The 24,924-nt window shown below is 35.5% G+C and overlaps 1 protein-coding gene across 1 annotated transcript in view; it reads right to left on the minus strand.

Moving 5' to 3' along the window:
- LOC121418085 overlaps positions 1-24,924 on the minus strand; it is a 68,252-nt gene that overhangs the window by 18,873 nt on the left and 24,455 nt on the right. The window contains exons 2-25 of the mRNA XM_041611791.1: positions 23,760-23,890; positions 22,023-22,361; positions 21,635-21,787; positions 19,151-19,313; positions 18,644-18,771; positions 15,573-15,881; positions 15,140-15,274; positions 14,183-14,345; positions 12,557-12,805; positions 11,836-12,136; positions 10,648-10,923; positions 7,759-7,894; positions 7,243-7,405; positions 6,217-6,351; positions 5,857-6,024; positions 5,125-5,382; positions 4,548-4,802; positions 3,836-4,009; positions 3,143-3,388; positions 2,649-2,897; positions 1,973-2,233; positions 1,453-1,698; positions 671-919; positions 147-407 (exon numbers count right to left, since the gene is read on the minus strand). Coding sequence (XP_041467725.1) covers positions 147-407; positions 671-919; positions 1,453-1,698; positions 1,973-2,233; positions 2,649-2,897; positions 3,143-3,388; positions 3,836-4,009; positions 4,548-4,802; positions 5,125-5,382; positions 5,857-6,024; positions 6,217-6,351; positions 7,243-7,405; positions 7,759-7,894; positions 10,648-10,923; positions 11,836-12,136; positions 12,557-12,805; positions 14,183-14,345; positions 15,140-15,274; positions 15,573-15,881; positions 18,644-18,771; positions 19,151-19,313; positions 21,635-21,787; positions 22,023-22,361; positions 23,760-23,890 — 5,148 coding nt within the window. The remainder of the gene's footprint in view (positions 1-146; positions 408-670; positions 920-1,452; positions 1,699-1,972; positions 2,234-2,648; positions 2,898-3,142; positions 3,389-3,835; positions 4,010-4,547; positions 4,803-5,124; positions 5,383-5,856; positions 6,025-6,216; positions 6,352-7,242; positions 7,406-7,758; positions 7,895-10,647; positions 10,924-11,835; positions 12,137-12,556; positions 12,806-14,182; positions 14,346-15,139; positions 15,275-15,572; positions 15,882-18,643; positions 18,772-19,150; positions 19,314-21,634; positions 21,788-22,022; positions 22,362-23,759; positions 23,891-24,924) is intronic.

Genomic DNA, 24,924 nt, shown 5'->3' on the forward strand with positions numbered 1-24,924 from the left:
TTAGTCATCATTGCGAATGAACAGAACAAGAAATACTATCATCAAATGTGTAAGGTCTAGCAAGAAAGGTTATTTGAATTCGTCCCAGTACATTTTATGAATAAATGTCATGATTGTATTAAAATAGTCGGGTATATCTTTCTTACCTATGACATCAATTAAGAATGTACAGTTATTGGAATTGCCTGCTTCATCTGTAACCAAATATGTCAAGACATGAATCCCGATTTCGAAGTTTCCTCCATTACTCCCCGGACCGAGAAATTTGGGCTGAGCTGATCCAGAATTATCAGTGATGGTGCCATTGGAAACGGATGGCCCTTCCCAGGAAACCTTGGCGTAAGATTTACTTTCCTCGGTTGGTAGTGTGGGTATAACCGGACATGTGATCATAGGTTGTTCCATGTCTGAAATATGACATAAATAAATTCCATACAAAGTTACTTTCATTGCTTGATGGTGAAATGGTTAAACGAATGTTGGATCTCAACTTTCTTCTTTAAAAGTGTCTCCGTGGTAAAATTTACCCCTAAATTTATCTTTTGATTTTATTTCATCTTAATTTTAAGCAGCATTCAAAACCTTTGCCCATGTTACATTATACAGAGTATACACAGATAAAGTAAGTTTTGTGAACGATAAATTTACTACAAAATGTTGTTTTCATTACCTGTAACGTTGACCCAAAATGAACAATCCTCGGTATTTCCTGATGAATCCGTTGCAATATAGGAGATCAGTTCTGCACCGATTGTGAAGTTAGTCCCATTCCTATTCTCCCCATTAGGTGTGATGGTAACCTCCACGCCAGAATTGTCAGATGCATTAAGGAGAGGCCAGATTATCTCTGCAGAGTCTAGAGATGGTGCTGTCTTGGTAACGATTGAGTTTGGACATTGGATCGATGGATCTTCATCATCTGTTCAGAATTGTGGACATGTACAAATAATAAACTTTCGTGAGTATGCTTCGTCTCAATTCATTTGACTACAATTACATTTGAAAGAATACTAAAAACGACAATTTTCTAATTAACTTCATTGATTTTTTAAAGAAAAATCAGAGTGTCCTATCTCTGATTCGTATGTTAATATATATATTTCGTCCTCATTTGTTGGTTTCTGTAATACTGAGGTATTTTCACAATTGTTCATGCCCATATAGGTTTCTTGGAAAGGGCAATTGAGAAATCGCAATACACAATATTATGATTGAAATGACGATATATGAGTATAAGAATAATATTCGATATATGAGTTTTAGAATAATATTTTTCAATCTGCATTTCAATTTGGTATGTTGATCTTATTACAAGTCAGACAATTGAATAAATATGAAGTTAACATTTATCTCTGATGATAATCTGAAAATAACATACCATTAGTCAAACACTTCGACTGAAAATTTTCGAAAACCTTTTCACATCTTGACCTAGAATACAAAATTACAAACCTATCACAACTACAGAAAAAGTGCAAGAATCCATCAACCCGGCATCGTCGGTTACGACATAGGTAATGTTTGAAACACCAATTGGGTATTCTCCTCCATTGGAAGCAGGCTCGATCAAGGAAATGTTGAATATGCCTGAGTTTTCCTCAACGGTTGGTTGCATCCAAGTCACCATTCCAACGGATCGTTGATGAAGTGTGGTGTTTGATGTCACGTTTGGACAGGTGATTCGTGGTTTTTCGGTATCTAAGATTTAAAAAAATATACAGAATAAGTTGATGAATTTAATGATTTCTACCACTAAATCGACTTAATAAATGGGAAAGAGGGGCAAACATTTTCCATCATTAAACTGGTAATCAATAAGGATATTTCAGTCATCATTGCGAAGTGACAGAACAAGAAATACTATCATCAAATATGTAAGGTCTAGCACGAAAAGTTATTTCGAATTCGTCCCAGTACATTTTATGAATAATTGTCATGACTGTGTTAAAACACTTGGGTATATCTTTCTTACCTATGACATCAATCAAGAATGTACAGTTATTGGAATTGCCTGCTTCATCTGTAACTAAATATGTCAAGACATGAATCCCGATTTCGAAGTTTCCTCCATTACTCCCCGGACCGAGAAATTTGGACTGAGCTGATCCAGAATTGTCAGTGATTGTGCCATTGGAAACGGATGGCTCTTCCCAGGAAACCTTGGCGTATGATTTACTTTCCTCGGTTGGTAGTGTGGGTATAACCGGACATGTGATCATAGGCTGTTCCATGTCTGAAATATGACATAAATAAATTCCATTAAAAAGTTACTGTCATTGCTTGATGGTGAAACGGTTGAGCGAATGTTGGATCTCAACGAATTTTCGTTAGTAATAGTATTTTTATTCTGCGCTTCCATTGTTAAACTTATAGACATTAGAATACTGCGGCGAGTCAATTAAGTGCAACACCAAAAAGAAATGTCTCAGCAAATTTACTCAGACTTTTCGAGCCTTCATGGATAACTTACTTCTTTAAAAGTGTCTACGTGGTAAAATGTACCCTTAAATTACATCTTTTTATTTTATTTCATCTTAGCAACAATTTTAAGCAACATTCAAAACCTTTGCCCATATTTCATTATCCAGAGTATACACAGATAAAGTAAGTTTTGTGATCGATAAATTTACTATAAAATATTGTTTTACCTGTAACGTTGACCCAAAATGAACACTCCACAGTATTTCCAGATGAATCCATTGCAATATAGAAGATCAGTTCTGCACCGATTGTGAAGTTAGTCCCATTCCTATTTTCCCCATTAGGTGTGATTGTTACCTCCACACCAGAATTGTCAGACGCATTAAGGAGAGGCCAGATAATCTCTGCAGAGTCTAGAGATGGTGCTGTCATGGTAACGATTGAGTTCGGACATTGGATCGTTGGATCTTCATCGTCTGAACATAATTTTGGTCATGGAAACATAATAAACTTTTATGAGTATGCTTTGTCTCAGTTCATTTGACTACTGAAGTATTTCCACAATTTTTCATGCCCATATAGGTTTTTTGGAACTTAAGAAACCGCAATACACAATAATACAAATTATATACGTTTTCATAAAAATTCACAAAGTTTTTTATCGCAGATATGGGCAACTTGTTCACAGACAAGTGGGCGTTATCATACGCATCAATCGTACCTGTTACATTTACTATGAACGTGCACGTGTCGTTGAGTCCAGCAGCATCTGTCACCACGTAGGTAATGTTTGATAAGCCGATGGGAAAGTCTCCACCATTGAAAACAGACCCCACCAAGGAAACGGTGTAGTTGTCTGAATTTTCCTCCACCGTTGGTTCCTGCCAGAAGACAATCCCTCTAGGTTGTCCTTGTAGTGTTGTATTTGATGTAACACCGGGACAAGTAACGCGAGGTTTCACATTATCTAAGTATAAAACAAGAGCAAAGCATCAACATAAAAAAACTATGCCACTGATAAATTATTAAATTGGCAATTACAGCTCTCATAATTAATGCCCACAATGAAGGATAAAAAAATACCCTGGGATATATTGAGATACAGAGAAAACATAATGTGATGTTGTTTTGCCAAACTACTAAATTCATCATCGTCTACCCTATGGGGTACACTTACAATATTCAAATAGCCAACCTTGTAATAATTTTGAAGTTTATATGATCAATTGAAAACCTTCCCTGTGCTTTAATAGCAACCCAGCTTTATCCTTTCAAGTTTAAGTTTATCAAAGGATTTTTGTGGACATGACCATGACCTTGCGACAATATTGCTAACAGAATCAAACACTAAACACTGATGGGAACAGTATGATAAACTGCTATGCTATTATCAGATATTACATAATAAACCTACCAATACAACGTGGAATGGCGTCATTACTCCATGATCCATCTGATTGGCACATTATCGTGGCATCATCACTGATCAGATAGCCTTCAATACAAGTGTAGTTCGCTTCACCTCCAGGGGTGTATCTACTGATGATAGCATTCCCAAGGTCAGGTGAACCAAGAGTAGGACATGTCACTGTAAAAAAAGTAATACAACAGACATGGCACGTAAACGATTGTACAAGATACAACACACTCTCTCTAATTGATCCAGGCATGCTGATACCAATGGAAGTTCTGCATCCAATGTGTTTTAAGAATCAGAAAGTCGGCTAATCAGAAATAAGGTGGCTGATCAGAAATTAGGTTTCTGATTGAACGGGCCACACTCCATCAATCTGGAATTCACCATGAAGAGAGTATGTCTTGATCTATCCCATTACATACACTGTTAAGGGAATCATTACAACATGAAATGGAAATATAAAACTAATGAATTAGACAGATATAGAAACGGCAATAATATTTGGGGTTTTCAGCGACTATTTCAGAGAACACAAATGGATATGGACTTTGTGTAGAAAACTTGGTTTAAATTGACATTTAAGGTACTTGTGAATAAATGAACCGTTGTGAATAAAGGTGCCCGACCACCAACGAACACAAAATTAATAATCAACGTCAAAGGGAATCAATGGATAAAATAAGCTAGCTTGGCATTTATAATTTCTAACCTATATTGAATGCATCTTGGGCTTCCTGGAATTCCTGCAGTGCATTGGCTGTACTTTGAGCAAAGCTGATACTCCCGGTAATTTGCAGATCAAAGATGCAGAACTCATCGCCATCGCAGATATCTTGGACAAGGCTTTGGTTGATGCTGGGGTTAGCTGTAGCTTCAAACATTGGTACGTAATCCAAGTCTGAAGTATTGTTCTGATTTATTCCCTCCGGATAGTAGAGCAATGAATTATCCTCAGAGACGTTCCCTGAAAAAGAGCATACACAAATCGGCGAATCTTCAATGTAATGCAACATATTTCATCAATGCCAATACTACTGAAAAGTTCTACTACACACAGTACTGTGCACCTACACTCTATTATCATATTTTGTTATTTCATTAACAAAATTATTTTGAGCTCACAATATAGTTACGACCCTGTTTCTGATATTACTATTGCCATTTCTACTATTACTTGTAACATTGTTATTACCTGTACTACTGATCACAGAATGAATGTATATTTTTAAATCAGGTAGCAAAATGTGAAATGATATATTATATGATGATAAAAAAAGTTGTCTTACATTTGAGTCCAAACTGAAAGTATATCTCTTCCGTCGATGAATTAGGTGACAAGACAGTTCCATCCGGTGTCATGAAGTCATCACTGACATCATCAGTCCAAGTGCCCATCAGACCACGAGTCTGCTCCCTGAATGAGGGATGAGGCACCAACTGAATGATGAGGGCACCCTCAGCAGCCATGAGTTTTAAACCTGAGCCACCCTCGAAGGCCACAAGTATACCATTAGACGATATATCGAGACCTATTACAGATACACCTTGATAAAGAGATAACAAATAAACTAGCTAACAAAATAAACTAGGTTTGAGATCTATTTTTCATGATGATTTTAGGGAACGAGAGGCATTGTCATCTGCATTGGGAATAAACTTTGAAAAGATTACCAAATAGTTACAATCGATTATTGAATTGTATACTAAAAGAAAATACTAAAATGTAAGAATTGATATACGGAACAGCCTAATAAATGTATGAAAACAACCAAACGTAACCCCCCCCCAAAAAAAAAAAATCAAAAGAAAATTACTTTTAACAATATATCGCTAATGTTTGAAAGGTCCAAAGGAATAGTTAATTGAATATCAATGTGAAACCCATAATCATTATGTTAAATGATTGGCTATGGACCTAAAAACAATAATTAGTGAGGCAATACAGAGATACTGACATGAAAAGACAAGGTAAAAAAAATGTGCTCATGGTCTAAAGTGAGTGAAAAATGTTTTGGCACCTTCATAATTCCAAGCTGTCGCCTGCTCAAAATCAATCCGTTCGAAGTCACCGCCCTGCTGAGGACGGGCGTATGCATCCATGATCCGTTCTTCATTAATCTCAACATGGATGACGTCACTATCGTTACACTGGGCGGCAACGGCTATAAAAACTGTCGCGTTCACATCTGCAATGGCAGAAACAAAATCTCTATTCAGGACGATGAAGGATTTTAATTTAATATATAGGTAAATTAAACATCTTAATTACAACTTATAATTGATTCGTAATATTTCCAAAGGCACCCATTATCTTACAAACAGTGCTGGGCTCGCATTTTGTTATATGTTCATCATTCGTTTTACCAATTAGAAATTACCTTGAAATGGTGCAGTTCTTGTGTGAAGAACAAACGATTCATCCAGGGTCTTAAGAAGAATAAATTCACCATGTCCGTTGAATGTGTAGTTCTTCATGTCCAGAGTAATGATGTGTGGGTCACCGTTTCCCAATGCTGTATGCAAAGATAAATGATAATCGATATGCACATGGCTCACAAAAATTGAAAATGAAAGAAATACTATTTAGCCCTTAAAACACCATAAAATATCCTGGTAGTACATCTGCTGCTTAAAATACAAGTACTGAAATTTTTATACTAATACATTCCTACTACTACTACTACTACTACTACTACTACTACTACTACTACCATGACTACTACTGCTATTACTACTTTATACTACTTCTACTACTACTTCTATTACTTTTGCTGCTGCTACTTCTACTACTAGCCTACTTCTTTTTATTACTTCTCCTGATATACTACTAGTATTCTACTACTACTGCTTCTACACTACTACTTCTACTGCTACAGAGATTTATTCATTTAGCAGTATCTATAATATATACGTAACCTTGTTTCATTTCTATAATTTTGCCTTTTCGCTGCCAAATGTGGTTTACTTCAATAGATTCATTCGCAACCAATAAAATCCATGAATCAAAAGTTTTGCGGAGTTCAAAACATTTCAATAATTGTGGTGACATTATGGAGATGATTTACTGTAAAAATTGAAGTGCTAATTTAGCACTTACTGTGCTTGTATAGTGACTGCACTGCGAGTGCCGATTTTCAGCTTTAATTTTGAACTAGAAAATCAGCACTCGTAGTGCAGTCACTATGAAAGTACTGTATGTGCTAAATCAGCACTTAATCTTTTTTACAGTGTATAAAAGAGTTATCCATATCTTTGTCTATATACTTTTCACTGTAACCACTGATCAGAATAAAAAATCGAGATTTTTTTTTCTTTATATCTAACAGATTGATACTTGTCGTTGAAGTCCATTTAAATTAATGAAGGAATGATGGCAAACGAATGAAGGCATGAATGTCACTTACCGAGGTTTGGGGGTACATAATCATTGCAGAGCTGTGATGGCCTCCTCTCTGTATACTGGAGACACCCACTACTCAGATCAGTTGTGTCGGGGACCTGATTTCCTAGGTGGCAGCAGTATGTCCATGGTAAGACATCAGCCATAAAATGCGACAGGAAGGGGACCTGTTCCGATACAAAATAGACCTAATTCATATCTTTTCACTATTAATGTCTATTGTTTACGATTAGATTACATTACTTTAAAAGTGGTAATTTTCCATGATTTGTTTATAAGGAAATCAGTGATCTTTAGACAATTATCAAAGTATGTTGGTGAACAAATTTTGTTGATCTAAAGTGATAGAACTATTGGGCTTAATACAAAATTAAATTATGATTGTTTTAGTTTGGATGGAAAGGGGTCAAATATGAAATGCATAATCATTCATGGAGTTCATGATATAATAGTGAATTAGTGTACACTCGCATTTGATCTTATGTTTATCATAGCTTTATGTCATGTGCTTGAGGATTACCTGCGTTGCATTTACGTAAGGGCGAATGCCGTTGTGATGATAACGGTGAGCAAATCCTCCTCCTGCTTGGAATATTTGGGCGTTACTGATGTTACCGTCACTGTCGTAACAGCATTCTTGCCCACCACCTAACTCACTGAAATGAATAGTATCCGACATGAATTTTTATTGTGACGTCAGTAAGACAATAAATCAATTACGAATTCAAAGAAAATGAGAAAGATAATAAGATCATTAAAAAGATAATCATCGAATCGTTAAAAAAATAGTGCATGATAAAGATTTTTAAGTATGAAATTACATCAAAATCAATTTGTTTTATATGTAGGGATCAGGCGCGTACGCAGGATTTTTGAAAGGGAGGGGGGGGGGTTCGAGCTGATTTTTTTTTAAAAATCTCCCGCCCAGTCTCTAAAAAGCGATGAGCGGGGGGGGGAGGTGACGATTTTTTTTTCTTTTTTTTTCAGCGCTGCAAATAAGACAATAACATTTAAGTGGGGATGGGGTATGTAACAGTGCGGTCATGACCCGCGAGCGAGCAGAAATGTTCTCGTTTTGCGTTGAAAACATAACCTTTTTGTCAATAGTTTGTTGGTATCATAGTCGATGCTACATGTCCTTCGGATCGTAGCACTCATGATATGGCCTTGATCAGAACACTAGAAACTTGAGAAATGTCATGAATAATTACGAGCGAGCGGAGCGAGCGAGCCGAAATGTTTGCGTTTTTCCGTCAAAACATACAATTCTTCTCAATAGCTTGTTGGTAATGATTACATATTAGTTGATGATACATGTCCTTCTGCTCGTAAGTCTCATGATATGGCCTTGATCAAGAGACTAGAAACTTAAGAAATTTCATAAATGATTACGAGCGAGCGGAGTGAGCGAGCCGAAATTTTCGCGTTTTCCCGTCAAAACATACATTTCTTGTCAATAGTTTGTTAGTAAATCAAGTATCAGTCGATGCTACATGTCCTTCTATTCGTAACACTCATAATACGGCCTTGAACAGGCTAGATACTTATGGAATTTCATAAATTATTACGAGCGAGCGGAGCGAGCTAACCAACATTTTAGCGTTTTCCGTCATTTTGGTTTTCATATTGGTAAAACATATTTTGTAAGAAAACGTATGTCTTTGTCTTGGTTCATTTGTATTCATAAGTATACATCATGATAATCATGTATGGCCTTGTTAATAGCGATACCGTGATCATGTCGGCGACATGCGGAAATAAAAGATATAATAAAATGGAGAGAGCGAAGCGAGCGGAAATTTTTTCTGTGTTTTTCGTCGGAAACATGAGATTCTGTTCATTATTGCTGTCATATACATTATTGGGTAGGGGAACTGTCCGTAACCAGACCAAGGAGTTATCAGGCGCTTGCCCGATAACTCCTTGACCAGACCGACCTCTGGGGAGACAAGCAAAAAAAAAAAAAAAGGGGGGGTTGAACCCCCTAAACCCCCCCTTGCGTACGCGCCTGGTATGGATTGAAACAATAAGCATTATTCATAACTTATTGTATGTTGCAGTTGCCTTTGTATACATAATTTTTCCAGGTTTTGTCCTCTAATATTTTCTATTCCTTTCAAAATTGCATATTTCCAACAATCCGCAATCTGTAAATATTTTCGTATATGTTTACGTGAAAATGTTTCACACAGTTTATACACTACGTTTATAGAAAACAAAACAAATATTCAATATAATTCTCGAAAAAAAATCTACATCATTGGATTCCAATGGCACCACCACCATTCTGGTAGTATAGCCTGAAAGAACTCGAACAAAAATTAACGCAATTTTCGTATTAAAAAAGTTCTAAACATGCTAAATATTTTTCATTTCTACTGTCAATTATGGAAAAGAATGATCCGGTCGTCAAACAAACTGATCTGTTTCCATTGTTTCTATTTCCACTTCGACTATATGTTTTAAAGTATTTGGAATTTCCTAATGATGGCATTACGATTTCCCTTTTCAGTATATCTTTTGGAATTCCCACAATGCGGTCCTTTTCTCTTTTTTTAAATGTGAACTTGCTGATTTTTTTTTAATTCAAAAGACCTAATTCGCCCCTTTTCAACCCGTACCATGACTCAACTATTTTGTACTACACACATAATTCAATATCAAAAACATGCTTGTTATTCAAATGAACGTAATGACAATTGATTCTCTTGCACTATTTATCAATGAACTGTGTATTGTCAAATTCAATAAGGATTTTAAAATAGAATAGTAAAAACATTAAGCCATTCCCCGAAGCAAGAGACAAACAAGGGGGAAAAGGAGAAAGGGAGAAGCGAAAAATACAGAAAATAAATAATCCTAAATTGATAAACTGATAGAGGGAGGGAAGCAATATGACAAACACAAAAAGAAACAAAAGAGAGTAGGTTAGAGGTTTGGAGTTGTTGGAGGTCAGGAAAGGACCATTTTTTTTTCATTGTGGTTTGGGGTTATCAGCACCTGCAAGTTCAGGTTTTCACAACATACCACAAGAAATACATTCATAATTGCAATACATGACACAGCATATAATTGGAGAAATACATTTTTTGTTGATAAGTGAAGTAATCTAGTAAGATTTCTGGATATTTCTTTTCATTATCAGAATAAGTGGCTTTATTACAATACATACACACACACACACAAACATTTTTGCAATTTATTGGCGACTATTTTGTCACCTATACAGGAAACCTGTTTAGCTCCTCTGATTACTTAGCTTGCGATATTTGACTTTAAGTAAGACAAGGGCTACCGACATCGGTACAGTAATCTCAATGCAGTCTAAAATCTGATATATTTTGGACCAATTTTGAATCGATGTACTGGCTTAAATAAAAACAAATAAGACATTGGATTTTCGTATCACCTGTGTTGGATGGCCCGAACACAATGAACGGCTCCTGGTCTGAACTGGCAATTATCTTCCCTGCTAGAGCCTTGGTAACATTTAGGATCACGCCGAAACCGAGCAAAGTCGAGCATTGCGACCCAGACCGTGCACGGGCAAGCCGGAGCAGCGTCGATGAAATCGTTCTCCTTGTCATTGTCGGTGACCCACTGGGCACACCAAGAGGAAGGTTCGTGGTCTCTGAGCCACTGAAGAACATGGACCTCGCTCCACATACCAGCACGTCCATCAAGACTGAAACAAAAGGATAGACAAGAAACGTAGTTGTGGCCTTACACCGAAAGGAAAAGTGGCGTTACATTTCGGATGGATCAATGTTTCATATCTATTATTACAAAAGTCAATTTTTATCATAGTATGATAAAAATTGACTTTTGTAATAAAAATGACGATATTGCCGCTCGCTCACTTCATTTGCTTGCAACTTTAAAAAAAATGCCCGATACGCCATTTTCTTATTTTTTTTGTTCATTACGCCACTCTAGATATATTTTCAAAAGACCATCATCCCAATGCGTGTCTCTTACGAAAGCGTTTATCGTTGCACAGTAATTTATTGCGGATTTCATATTTAAAGGTGAAAGTATTTACAAGTGTGTATCGAATGAATGAAAATAAAACAAAATTAGGCATTACAATTAGCAAGCATCCCATTGAGTACAAATGACAAGAAATATCATTCAATATCTAGATCATAAAACGTTAGGATATAGATTTTTCGTGCTTTAAAATGGTTGGTTTCATACCCTTTGTATGACGAATCTACCTATGAAATAAGAAAAAAATCACAATATTCAGTCCTTTTTAGTTTATTTTCCTCTGAAGGATCCTTGAAATATTAATACTCGACATTTTCTCTAGAACATATGCATTTGTCAATGTTTCAGAACGTTAACTTCTGAAAAATAAACCTTACCACAATTTCTTTCAGTTTTAAGAATTGATTTACTGGCAAAAGTGTACTCTCTTCACATTCTGGGAATTTTAATCATTGGATCTCTTTCTTGTTTTAGATGGCAATTTCGTCTCATTCCAATGTAAAGCAAATATTGCGGTTTTGATGTACGCTTTCCAATGTCGGCTTCTCACAATGAAGTTTCGGATTTGCAGTTCAATGGTTCACATATGAGTCAGTTCACAGCTTACCCATTGTTAGATGGCGTCACATCCTGGTGCTGTAGAACCCCGAACACACCAACCTCGTAGCTGGTGTTGGTTGAAGGCACTGTGACGTTAACAGAACCATCATGGTAGCTGATGTTCTCTGCCAATGTCATTATCTTCTCCAGGGCGCCCACACCGTCTTTGCTGTAACCGTACACGATCACGTCGACTGTTTCGACGTGCATCAGCCGAATGGTGTCCCATGTCACCTTGAATGTGGGAAGGAAACTTGGGCTGGTTGTTGCTGTCGTCGTCACCCCTGAGGTTGTTTCCTCAACATTTTCTGTAGAAACAGTCAGTCACTTAAATGAATTCATAACCCTTGATTACGTTCATTTCTGTTCACTTCATTTCATCTTAACATTTTAGAACGTGCACTTTTTAACCAAAAAGGTCAATAATGACTGAAATACAGTATCAATCATTTCTTATGTGTATATACATATGCATTATTCCATATCATTGTTCTCTTCATTCACACACACTCACATAAATATATATATATACACACACACACACACATATATATATATATACTGATTGTATATATATATGCCTCAAGTTCGGGCTTGAAACCGCCGGTAGTAGACGTTCAACAGACACGTATAAATATATGCTGTGCTATGTATAGCATTAAGCACTTTGCACAATCATCGGCATCTGCACATCTAAGGATATATATATGTGCTGATCCAATACTTACCAAATGTAAAAGTAGCAGTGAAATCAAACGTAGATCCATTATAGATCGAAACATTTAGCGGGACACGTCCAGTTTTGAAGAATGTAGGAGTAACACACACTGCAGACGTGGGTGAAATCACCATTCCATTGACCACTTTCTCATCAAAGCGACACTTGATGATGCTGGTAGAGTTGAAACATGCGCCTTCAATGATCACTTCAGTTCCTCCTAACATACTCCCAATCGATGGATTAAGCGATAATTTTCCTAGAAGATAACAATTGATGTCGATGAAATACTTTTCGTTAATTTAAGGTCAAAACACCTGAAGAAAGAGGTACAATCAAGCACAAGTATAAGAATTAATCGGAGGTACGCATTTTATAATTTTCACACGATATTCTGAATTGCATTTTGTGTGCGCGCGTGAGGTTTAACGTGTATAATAGTGTGTGGATGTGTGTGTGCAGAAGTGTGTGCGTGCGTGGAGGTGCCGTGGCCGAGTGGTCTAAGGCGCCTGGCTGTACATGTAAAGTCTGGGGTTCGATCCCCGGCCGCGGCACCTATGCCCGTGAGCAAGGCATTCAATCTACAATGCTCATTTATCATGCTTTCAAATAAATGGAACTGCTATATGCATTATTTGTGTGTACTTGTTTGAAAAATACACTCTAAAAAAAGATTTAACTGATAGTGGGTAAAATGGGAACATGCATGTTGATTGGGTAAAAACATAACATTTTTTGTAAACATTACGCAATTTTGCATTGACATTTACCCATAAAACATGTAATTTGCCATGGGTGAAAATCCCATGGGGGACGTGTCCCCCTACCAAAAATAGTAGGGGGACACAATATCAAATGTCTCGCTATTAGTTGTTATCTTTATGATGGAGAGAAATACATCATTCATAATCGATATAATACACGTATTTTAACCTTACGCTCTGGGTGAAAACCTGATTTTTTTTTTTTGCTTGTCAATTTTGCTTTGGTCAAATTGACCTTACGTTTTAGGTGATAACCTTTTTTTCTCAGTGTTTTAGAATGTAGGAAAATATGCTTTGGTGTAAAGCGAATGTGTGTGTCAGAAAAATGAAAGAGAGGACAAAGCAAGAGAAAAGGAAAAAAATGAAAAGAGAGAGAGATAGATGGGTGGGTGGACAAACCAATGTCTAGAAAAAATTTCAAGGATAATCACTAAATTGTCGCTTCAAAGGAACTTACGAACCCTATAATGATAACTTTAAATCTATACGAATTCTGGCACTGGCAGCCAGTAAACTTTTCAAGGGCATTAAAGAATGTGATTCCGGATAAGGTAAACATACGTTTTTGTGAAATACATTCAATTGGTTTTCGAATGACGGGATCCATTTTTGTCTTAATTTGCTCGTTTCATTCATTTTACTTCAGCCGGAAAACTACAATGGGAGATTATTTAGGATATCGACGGCGGTAGTATGAAAAATCCACATTTTTCCCCCTTTCAATTAAAATCATGCTTGGATAAAAATCAAACAATCTGAGGTGATTGTATTGCCGGTATCCTGCTGTGCAAATAATGATCGAATGAATCGTAAAAAATTATTTCCCTTACACATGAGTGGAGTATATTAATGTCGAATTAAAATGTATTTACCCAAGGATTTACAACGGGATTGTGCAATATTCTCAGTGTCTATTCTGAATATGAATATGCCAGGAATTCCAATGTTTGTTCTGTTGTCGATGTTCAATACATCTGGAGTATAAGAGCCATCTAAGACATGCGATTTCACCCCATCACCAGCATTGAAACCAACCTACGGAAAAAAATATCATATCAACAATAAGGTTATGATGAAAATAATCTAGTGGAAATATACATATAGAGCAAAAAAGGTAGGATAATCATCCAAACATCATCAGCAATCCGAAGATTACAGGATCTTATCGTAGTTGAAAATTAATTCATTTAGCAATGTAATCAGTCCAAGTGATGTATTTAAATGATATAAATTTTAATCAAAACAGTATATTTAGAAAACAATGGCAATATCAAGCTTGATAACTGCAGCATCAATACCGAAATATTAACACAAGAAGGAATAATATCATAAGAGACAATGTAAAACAATAAAGGTGGATGGACATACATGTATGTGATTTCCGATAAAGTATATAGTGTGATTTAGATTATAGAAAGTGCAAAAAAATAGACCAAAAATTATATAGATTATACAATATTATTCAAAAGACGAGAGGGCCTGGCAGAAAACCAATAACCATGATAGCATAGAGAGTAAAACAGATATTATGTAGCTAAATCTAGTGAAGGGATAAATCAGGTGTAGTGAAAGAATGTCTTCTTCTCCTTCTTCTTCTCCTCCTACTCCTCCTTCTTCTTCTTCATTTCTCCTCTTTCTTCATTTCTTCTCCGTCTCCTCCTTCATTTCTTCTTCTTCCCATTCTTCATCACTTTTTCTCCTTCTTTTTCTTCTTCAACCATCAGCACTACTATCAACTGATGATATCTATACATCAAATAAGGCTATTATTAAACGTAATATTTCTACACGGTTCAACTAAACCAGAAGCTTCTCAAATGAAAGATTACCTGAGCTTCATTCCCGCCAAGACCTGAAGTATTGCCACCTTGATTGACACCAGTCGTCCATGTGATATCACCGTATATGAACAGACTCAACGATATACTCCCATCGGTTAGTAAGACTGTCTGAAATGAGTTCCTCTGTGGAGAGTGATAGAAAATCGCCTATAACCATACGATACTAGTATTGTTTGAAATAGATCTCTCTGCTGTTAAATCGTTTTTTTTTTCATTCAAGAGATTTTCAAATTGGTAGTTTTTTACCTGAAATAGTCAAATTGTGTTATCATTCTAAAATTATTGTATTGATTAACAATGCATGAATATCATACAAACAAATAGATAAATCAAAGATTTTCGTTCAAGCAATTGGATACACGTTTGTCGTTTATTTGTATAATCGTAGTCTCACCGACTACAAACACTAAAAAAAGCTTACCAGACGATCATACTGGTTATCAACGGGATCTTGATAATATGACACACTTTCCCATGTCACTATGAACATCCAGGAAGAATGAAAATTCTGGAGTTCCATAGATGATGTCCTCACAGTGGCTTCAGCCCTTTCAAATGCACTATCATTACTATTGACGCGGGAAACATTACGATAGTAAATTACGCCACGGTCGCTGGTTATGTCTACGTCTGCCCAGAATGGAGCGATAAAAGGAACGTCGACCAGTGGGATGGAGGCATTGATGTTGGGCTCATCTTGCCCAAAGAAAATAACACCGTTGTCATTCACCTGGACACGAAATAATTGGGATTTTTTCATTTACATGATTGAGTCTCATTTCTGTTTTTTTTTATTTCATGGATACAAAACGGAAGTAGCGGTAAAAGAAGAAGAGGAAGCGAAAGAAATGATGATGATGATAATAATAATAATGATAACAATAAACATGATGATGAACATCCTAATGATAATGATAAAAGCAATAATAGTAATGATAAAATGATGAACATATGATAATTTACCAATAAAGATGGTGTAATTACTAATCAGTATTGCCCGAAATAGAATTTCCGATAAAACGAGAATCGTTGCCACAAGCCGAGTTCAAATATAATGAATAATATAAACTGAGGGTAGTGCTTGCGTATGAAACTCGTCATGAAACATAATATGAATGAAATCACCATAATATCTCCTAATATTACTGTATGCCGATTGTATGATTTAACAATATTGTACGTCAAGTGTAACGACACCTGACATTCTGAATTGACCGCATTCCGCTTTTTGTATGACATCTAAAAGATATTCAAGTTATATCCTTTTCAATTGATAAAGTATAATTGCATTCGGCCTTTCCGATCTCGGTAATGTATTCTGTAGAATACCATGATTCGTTTGAACCCACTATTCGCAGATTTCGCATATTTTTTATAGATTAAAAAAAATGAATAAATGAATGTAATCTTTGATTTGAAGAGTGATACAAATGGGCGATTCCATGCTAGAAACATCAGCCATTTTCACAACATTTTTCATCCTGCTGTCTAAACAAATGAGAAACTTCACTTTGTTTAATGGTATTAATAAAGTTCTGTGGGGGTACTTATGTAAAAATATGACAACCAAGAAATATATGTTGTCTATGGGTGAATTAGAGATGAAAATGTCGTACTGGACATTTCTGAGTCCCGTACGAAACACAACATCCCGTACGAAACACGTGTGGAGCGATGTGGCCCAGTGGATTAGTCTCCGGACTTTAAAACAGAGGGTCGTGGGTTCAAATCCCAGCCATGGCGTAGTTTCCTTCAGCAAGAAATTTATCCACATTGTGCTGCACTCAACCCAGGTGAGGTAAATGGGTACCTGGCAGGAATTTATTCCTTGAAATGCCATCGCGCTGTAAAAGGCTGCGAGGCTAAAGCCAGGGTAATAATATCCAAGTCCTTTGGAAGTGCATAGAGACGTTATTTATAATGTGTTATGCGCTATACAAGAACTGTCTATTATTATTATTATTATTAACATTTCAACAAATTTTTGTTGTTAATCGGTTTTTCCCATGACTACCTCCTATAACTTTATCACTGACAAAAAAAGAACATTTTATCACTCAATTAGCATTCAGCTAAGAGACTGGATATTGTTGTCGAAATGTCACGACACGTATGGAATCGCCAAAATAAATTACCTGGATGACAGATTATATTACAAGAATATACTATCGCGACAAATTAATCATGATAAAGAGTGGATAACTAACGAAGGAATTAAAAAAGGATTTTCGTTAATTATTGTCACAATGTAGATCACTAGTTTTCTGTAAACATATCCCTGTCGTAAGAAGATCGAATATACTTAGTTAGGATTTATCTGTAATTTTAACAGAAATTGCATGGGGAGTAAATATCCCTTGCGACAAATAGGACTGAACTTGTTTTATCCAATTATACAACTGCCAAATATTCCTATACTACAGATCTTTTAAACCCCCAAAACGTGTGCCAGTGTATGTATTTATCATTTAATTCATACGTCTTAGTAGACCCTACGATGAGCGCGTCTGTATCATTGATCTCTACTCAGAGTTGTCATTTGGGGATTTCTATCCCCAAATTTGGAAAAATCTTGGGATTTTTACATGCCTTTGGGGATGAAAAAATAGGATTTAAGATAAATTTGGGGATTTTGGGTCAACTTTAGGGGATTTTTAAAGGTTTTGGTGAAAAACAATAAATTCAGCATTTTGCAGTAATGTAACTCTAATACTATGATCCACTGTAGATAGTTAATATATAGAATGAACATCAGCCATATAGTGGATGAAACCAGCTCTGTGGCATCAGCGCATGTCTCCCGCATTTCAACTGATGAATTCAGTAAACTGAACTTAGTTGTAAGATACAATGTGTTGCCAATCTACATTGCATTGAAACCTTTAAAGCAAAGTGTGAACAAACGAGCACACATAAACTAATTTTGGGCAATAACCACATTGTACAAAAAATATAGGGTAGAATTTTTGTCACCACGAGGATAGTTATGTGTCCAACTAATTTTGGGCAGTATTTTATCCAATGCGGGAAGCATATTGTCCAGTAAGGTTAAAAAATAGGCGGCAATTACTTTAGAATGGGCAAACTTTTCATCACACTGGATGAAATGAATGCCCAAAAGAAATTTCCAATGTTGGTTGGACACATAATTACCCTCATGGGGCACTTTTACCCATTATCCTTGAGATTGCATGATAATAACTAATAAAAGTCTTCTTTTTCATTAATTATCGTGACATGAAAAAATTGTGGGATTTTTCAAGTGCTTTAAGGGGATTTTCTTCAGCTTGGACCTGGCAACACTGCCTCCTTAAATAAAAACGTTATTTCCGGATAGTAACGATTGATCACAGCAAAGGTCTTTATTGCCAAATGTATGGCGTTTTTATTTTGTCATGGTAAAATATATATGTAAGAACAGTATTTGTGTTCCGTGATTTGATAATCTGATAAATAATATGAGATGAACAAATTTGACAATAAAACACTTACTCTCAGAGTATCCCTCACTGATCCATAGAATTTAAATCCTTGACCCGTCAGAATATCAGGTGTGTTGATATCGTTCTGATTCTCTATCCTCGTATCACCCATCCCTGGGCCATAGGGAAGGAACCGTGCTGAAATAGAAAGGAACAAAATAGACTTCAGAATGGTCTTAATCATTCCAACATGATTGGTGTTTCTGCCGCAATATTTGGCCAACATTTAATACATTCACTTAATGGACATCCAACCTTTCACAAAAGCCTAACATGATGAACCCACTTACGCGTTAAAGCCCCTTACTCTCTAACTTGCTCCTGTCCTTTACTCTTTCGGATCACGGGATATGAAAACAGCTTGTCTTCAGTTTTGCTGCATTTTTAAAAGAGATTGCCTAATCTTTAATCTTGGGCATACAATCATAGTGAGCACATGGTTTTGCAAACAAAGTATCATTAACATGCAAAATGTACATTACGTGATAAATCTAAATTAAGCTTGGTAGATCCATACCTGATATAGGGATAAATGGTTCTGTTATTGCTGCTCCGTCAATTCTAAAGATGAATCTCCCAGGAACGTTTATGTTACTCTTTCGATTAATATTAATGATTTCTTGGGTATTAGATCCCTCCAGGTCGTAATAATTCGAATTATCACCAGCACTAAAACCAGCCTGAAAAAAATTTAAATAGTATATTCTCATCATTTAATTCATCTTATTTGAAAAAGTTTTGACCCCCTCCCAACTACGTTTTATTGTTCTAATCCGTTATACTACATCTGAGTCCAAAAGGTGTTTCGTCGAGGACGAAATTGATTTTTTTACAAAATGTTTTTTAGAGGATGAATTTTGCGATTTTACATCAAAGATCAATAAAGGAGAATGGAGCCTTGGGAACAAGTTACCATACATGGAAACAGAAGAAAAAAAATCAAAGAAACAAAGCAATGTAACTGAGAAATAATGAATAAGAAAGTTATGGCATGTATGATAACTTGAAAGTCGACATCACTATATGATGTTAACATCCTCGCTTTGACAATGCGACCAACATGTGAGACATCTCAAATGTACACCCCTGATTACTTTACCACATATTTTACTTACTCACTTTATTAGGTATTTTATTTTCAAGGAAGGACATAACATTGGGTTGTGTGGTCTAGTGGATGGAGCATTGGACTCATAACCATTAGGTTGTGAGTTCGAATCCCAGCTCTTCCATTGTCTCCACTTTGACAAAACTAAGAACAATTTATCCCGTCTTTAAGGTCAGCCACTACGACCGAACTAAGGCGTTTCATAGATAATTGGTTATGAATCAGTTTGGCATTATACCAGCCAAAAGCTATCCTGTCGAGTTCCTACGGGAGTAAACATTACAGAAACAGGAATATAGCATGGACAAAAAGTTTGTACTATATCATTTGAAAGAGCATAAAGATGTTTTGGGGTATATTTTCAGTGAACATACTAGGGGAGAGTTGTATTTCTGTGACATCACAAATCTTGGTTGCATTGCCAATGGGGGATCTCTTTACGATTTTGTAATCCCAATATTCAGATGCTCATAACTTTATTTTATTTGTTTATTTCCCTTAAATTTTCTGTAATTTTTTTGGTTTTGTTTGTTTTATATAAGCTAATTTTTCCAAGGGTTTCATTAACTTATCACTACGGACCTTTCTTCCGATTTTAAAACAACTTTGTAAGCATGAAACTGGTTGAAAATTTCAGGTTGTAAACTTTGTTTCTAGCCTTCTGATATCCAATGACTATATCTTATTTCATATAAAATTTTGAGTGTTTCTGTACACTCACTCTTTCAAGTGTTCCCATTTTAAAGGGAGAAAACATATCCAAATTTATAATACAAAGAATCAATGGAAGAACATATATTAAATTTGCAATTTCATAACGTTGAGTTTTCCCAGAACTAGAGTACAGTACACATTGTATGACAATTTATAAAGATTCAAACAACGGTATAATCCTAAACCTATCACCATCTTACTACACCATCCAAGGACACAAAGTTTTCAAGCAGTGGAGCTATCTGTAGTACAAAATAAAATCACATCAGTGAACATAAAACTATTTTCATTAAGGTATTGATTCGTTGGATAAATGTTATTCTTAATGCGTTGAAATAAATGCAAAAGGAGAGTAAACCTGTGATAATCGCGAGGGATTTATATGGTACACCATGCGATACGTCATATCTAGAAGGACTATAGACTTGGAAAGAGGTAGAAGAAAAGAAATAAACAGGCAAGAAAGAAGAGGTTGAAATGTAGAGTATTATTTTTTTTAAGTGAGAGTAGTCATTAAAAGGTCTCACAAATCCAGGACACTCAAAACATACATGCTTGTCTATTCAAGTCATTGGGCATTTGGAGAAAGGACGAACAGTTGAGATGTAAAATGAGATGTAAATAAGGTATCAATATGGATTAAGTGTAAGTAGTGTGCTAGCATACATGTTGTGCGTGGATGTACTAGAGCAGAGTGCGTGCGTGGGTGTATATTATACAACTCCAAAGAATGTTCTGTAATCTGATTGGTCCAAATCGGATCACATGATATTCAGTGTATTGCACTATTGCATCCAAAACGCACTATCCTGCACTCTGACGTCATACCAAAAGTACTATCCTGCACTCTGACGTCAGAGTGCACAATAGTGCGAGGTCTGGAATTATCTGAATTATCTAGAATTTACATGAAATATAGCATTTGTGCAACTCAGCAACATGGGTGGTTGTATAAAACAAACAATGCACGCATTCTTGTGCATAGAGGACCTAAATAATGAACTCTGTGCTCGACTCGCCAAATGGATATATCGCACTCGGTCCTGCGGACCTCGGTGCGGTATATCCATTGGCTCTTCTCGCACATCGTTCATTATTTGGCCCTGCATGCACGCGCTTACTTGCATTATTTGTATATTGGTCGAAGTAATAGTCATGATAATGTTTATGTACACCTACCTGAGCTGGAGAAGTTCCTTCTTGTCCATCGCTTGCTGCACGATTGCCGTTCTCATCTTGTACCCAACCTGTTGTCCAGGTAAGGTTTCCGTAGTTGAATATGCAGAATGAAAGCTCCCCATCGGTAAGCAATACAACTTGATATGAGTTTCGCTACAAAATAATTAAACATAAGCATGTGAAAGCAATGAAACATATTTTTATCTCCGATGGAATGTGTACTTTTCCCTTTTTTTTTCATATTTTTAGAGAATTTAAGAAGTCGGCCAAACATTTTTATCCCATTTCGATTATGTTTCAGTGTCAAGGATCATATGAAATATTACAACATCATGACCGAAATTAAACATCATTATATTGTAAATCAAATTGAAGAGAAAATGCTTACTAGATGTGTATACATCTCATAACCAGGAAAAGCTTGGTTAAAAAATCCTAATTCATCGAATGTTACGACGAATAACCAGGAAGTCTCGAAATTCTGCAACTCCATGTACGACGTCCTCACGATATCATCAGCCATACCAAATGCCTCATCGCCACCGCTACTCTCACGCGATACGCTTCGGTAAAATACGCTGGCGCCATCCAAAGTTGGATCAGTGTCTGCCCAGTATGGTGTAATGAGAGAATATTCTGAACCCTGCAGAAGCACTGGAGGTAGCTGGACTCGACGGGCACCATCGTCTACGCTACTTTCCAGATATATGACTGCGTTATTGTTCACCTGAATACAAATGCAAAAAACAATGATAGGAAGCATTAAACATGTTAAATATGAGGGTGTTTCATGAAGCTGTTCGTAATGTTACGTTAGACTTTTTACACACGACTGGAACACGTTCTAAGGTCATAATCAATTACATATAGGGATATCACATAGCATAAGAAAGGATTATCAGTCTTGCGTAAAGTCATTCGTATCTTTCAAACAGCTTTATGAAACACCCACGAGATATTGCTACTTACCTACCATTCACTTCACAACTTGCCCTTTATCCTCTCTTATTCATCCTCCTCAATATTCTGCACGTGCCGGAATTGTTCCACAATGCAAAAGAGCCCAGAATTAAAACGTCATGGGGTGATAGAGCATTCTTTGCCGCTGCACCCCGTCTCTGGAACTATCATTCCAATGCACATTAAATCTCATCCTCTCTTCTCATCTTATCCCTCATAATGTCTCTCAAAACCCTAATAAACTCCCTCCCATTATGAATTGCAATATAATGTTTATTCATGTATGATTTTCTTATTGCGTTGGATTTATGAACTGTCAGGCGCCTTGAGCATGTTGAACATTCCATGGAGAGAATATTGGCGAGTTAGAATTGTAGTTATTATTTTTAATATCAAATACCGTATACTATATCAAGCATTTTACTTCATACACTCTAAAATGGTATGATAGTTACCATATAAACCTATAAATAATCTGCATCCGACATTGGACAAATTTATCGTAATAATAGATGATGCTACCACAGGGATATTACCACTGTATCACCTAGAAAGAATAAAAAGGGCATTTATTAATAATGCTCATTTATCCTACATTAAAATAAATGGAAATGCTAGACATTATGTGTTTTGTTTTGTTAAGTATGCTGCACGATGTTTCATCTAGATAACATTTTTTATACAGCGTACAAGCTACCCCCAAAGCATAAATAAGATACTTTGATTTTTTAATAAGGAAAGGTATAAGTCATAGGTACTTTCAATTAATACATGATATGAATGTTAAGCTTCGAAAGCCTTCGCCAAGAAATCTTTCAGGACCGAAAGGAATTATCATAATCACATGCATATTGAAACTTGTGCAAATTCACATTTCCCTCAGTTGCAAAACTGTGTAAAAAAGGAATCGAGCTGAAATCAATCAATCAATCAAAAACATATATTAAAAGATCTAATAAACTGGTATGAATTAAATTAAACATTTCTAGAGTTTTTTTCGTATGAATAAACGCAATTGACGACAAATTCAGTCCTAAAAAAGAACTAAACTCCTGTGATTGATCTTTTGATCAAGCATTAATTACCCATTAATCCAAAGTGATTCGTGTGAGAATTTGAGAGGATTATTGATTTATTTTCATTGAAAGAAAAATGATTCACTTACTATGATATTGTTCCTCTGAGAACCGTAGTACTTAAATCCCAGACCGGTTGCAATATCCTCCGTTGTACTTGAATCATCATTATTTTCTAATTCATTATCATTTGCGTCTGATCCATATGGAAAGAACAGCTCTGAGAGAATAAAAAGAAGTATGTATGTATATATATATATATATATATATATATATTCAATATGATATAGGGACAACAAATAATAATGACATTGATAATAGTTATGATTATTAAGATTATTCGAATGGTTAAATAGATCATCTTAAAATGTGAATAACAACAATAAGTGCTAATGATAGTGATAATACAAAAATGTTTATCTTTCTTGCTTGTCACTTTTTTTAAAATCCTTTGTTTCCCCCTTTTTTCTCGGTTTTCACATTTCGGGGAAAAAAGCTACCTCTAAAAAAAAATCATGAATCTATGGCTTATGGGTAGCCCTATCAGAAGTAAAACATTGTTTTATTTGGGGTCCTGTGTATTTATTTATTTATCTATCTATTTCATTATTCATTTATATGTTTATATCTTGATTTATTTGTAGTATTTGTAGTTTTATTCATACAGGGTAGCACTTTCAATTTCAGAACTGCCTTCCAAAAGGCCCTGTCCGTTTGACATACAATTTGTTATAATTTATATGATCGAATCAGTAATATTTACATGATAAATCACATGATTACATATTCACATACATACATATATATATAAATATGAAACTCAAAAGACTAAAAAAAACAACTAACAAACAGAATGCATATCTCTTAACATCTAAAAAATGAATCAGTTGGTTTAAAAATAAACGAAACTTCCTAAAAAGACAAAAAAAACTTATTTAAAAAAAAGGGAAAACATCATATGAAGTTCTTCCTAATCCGAAAATGAAAATAAAATTAATATCAAACTATCATATATGCTTGTTAAACCAGGCATTAAAATTATTATTTTCTTCATTTATTTTGATTCCTTAATATGATATATGGAAAGTCAGAATATCCTTTAATTTTGATTTTTAAAAGAATTTAACGACCGACTGTTTCTTTGATTCACATTAAGGTTGTTCCATCCATCATATCCCATGAATTCAAATGTCCGACTGGCCGCACAATTATTAAACTTTATGTTATTACTGAGAGAGATATTCATGCAGAATC

This window comes from Lytechinus variegatus, chromosome 7 (genome assembly GCF_018143015.1).
Source record: "Lytechinus variegatus isolate NC3 chromosome 7, Lvar_3.0, whole genome shotgun sequence".
Taxonomy (NCBI): Eukaryota; Metazoa; Echinodermata; class Echinoidea; order Temnopleuroida; family Toxopneustidae; genus Lytechinus; species Lytechinus variegatus.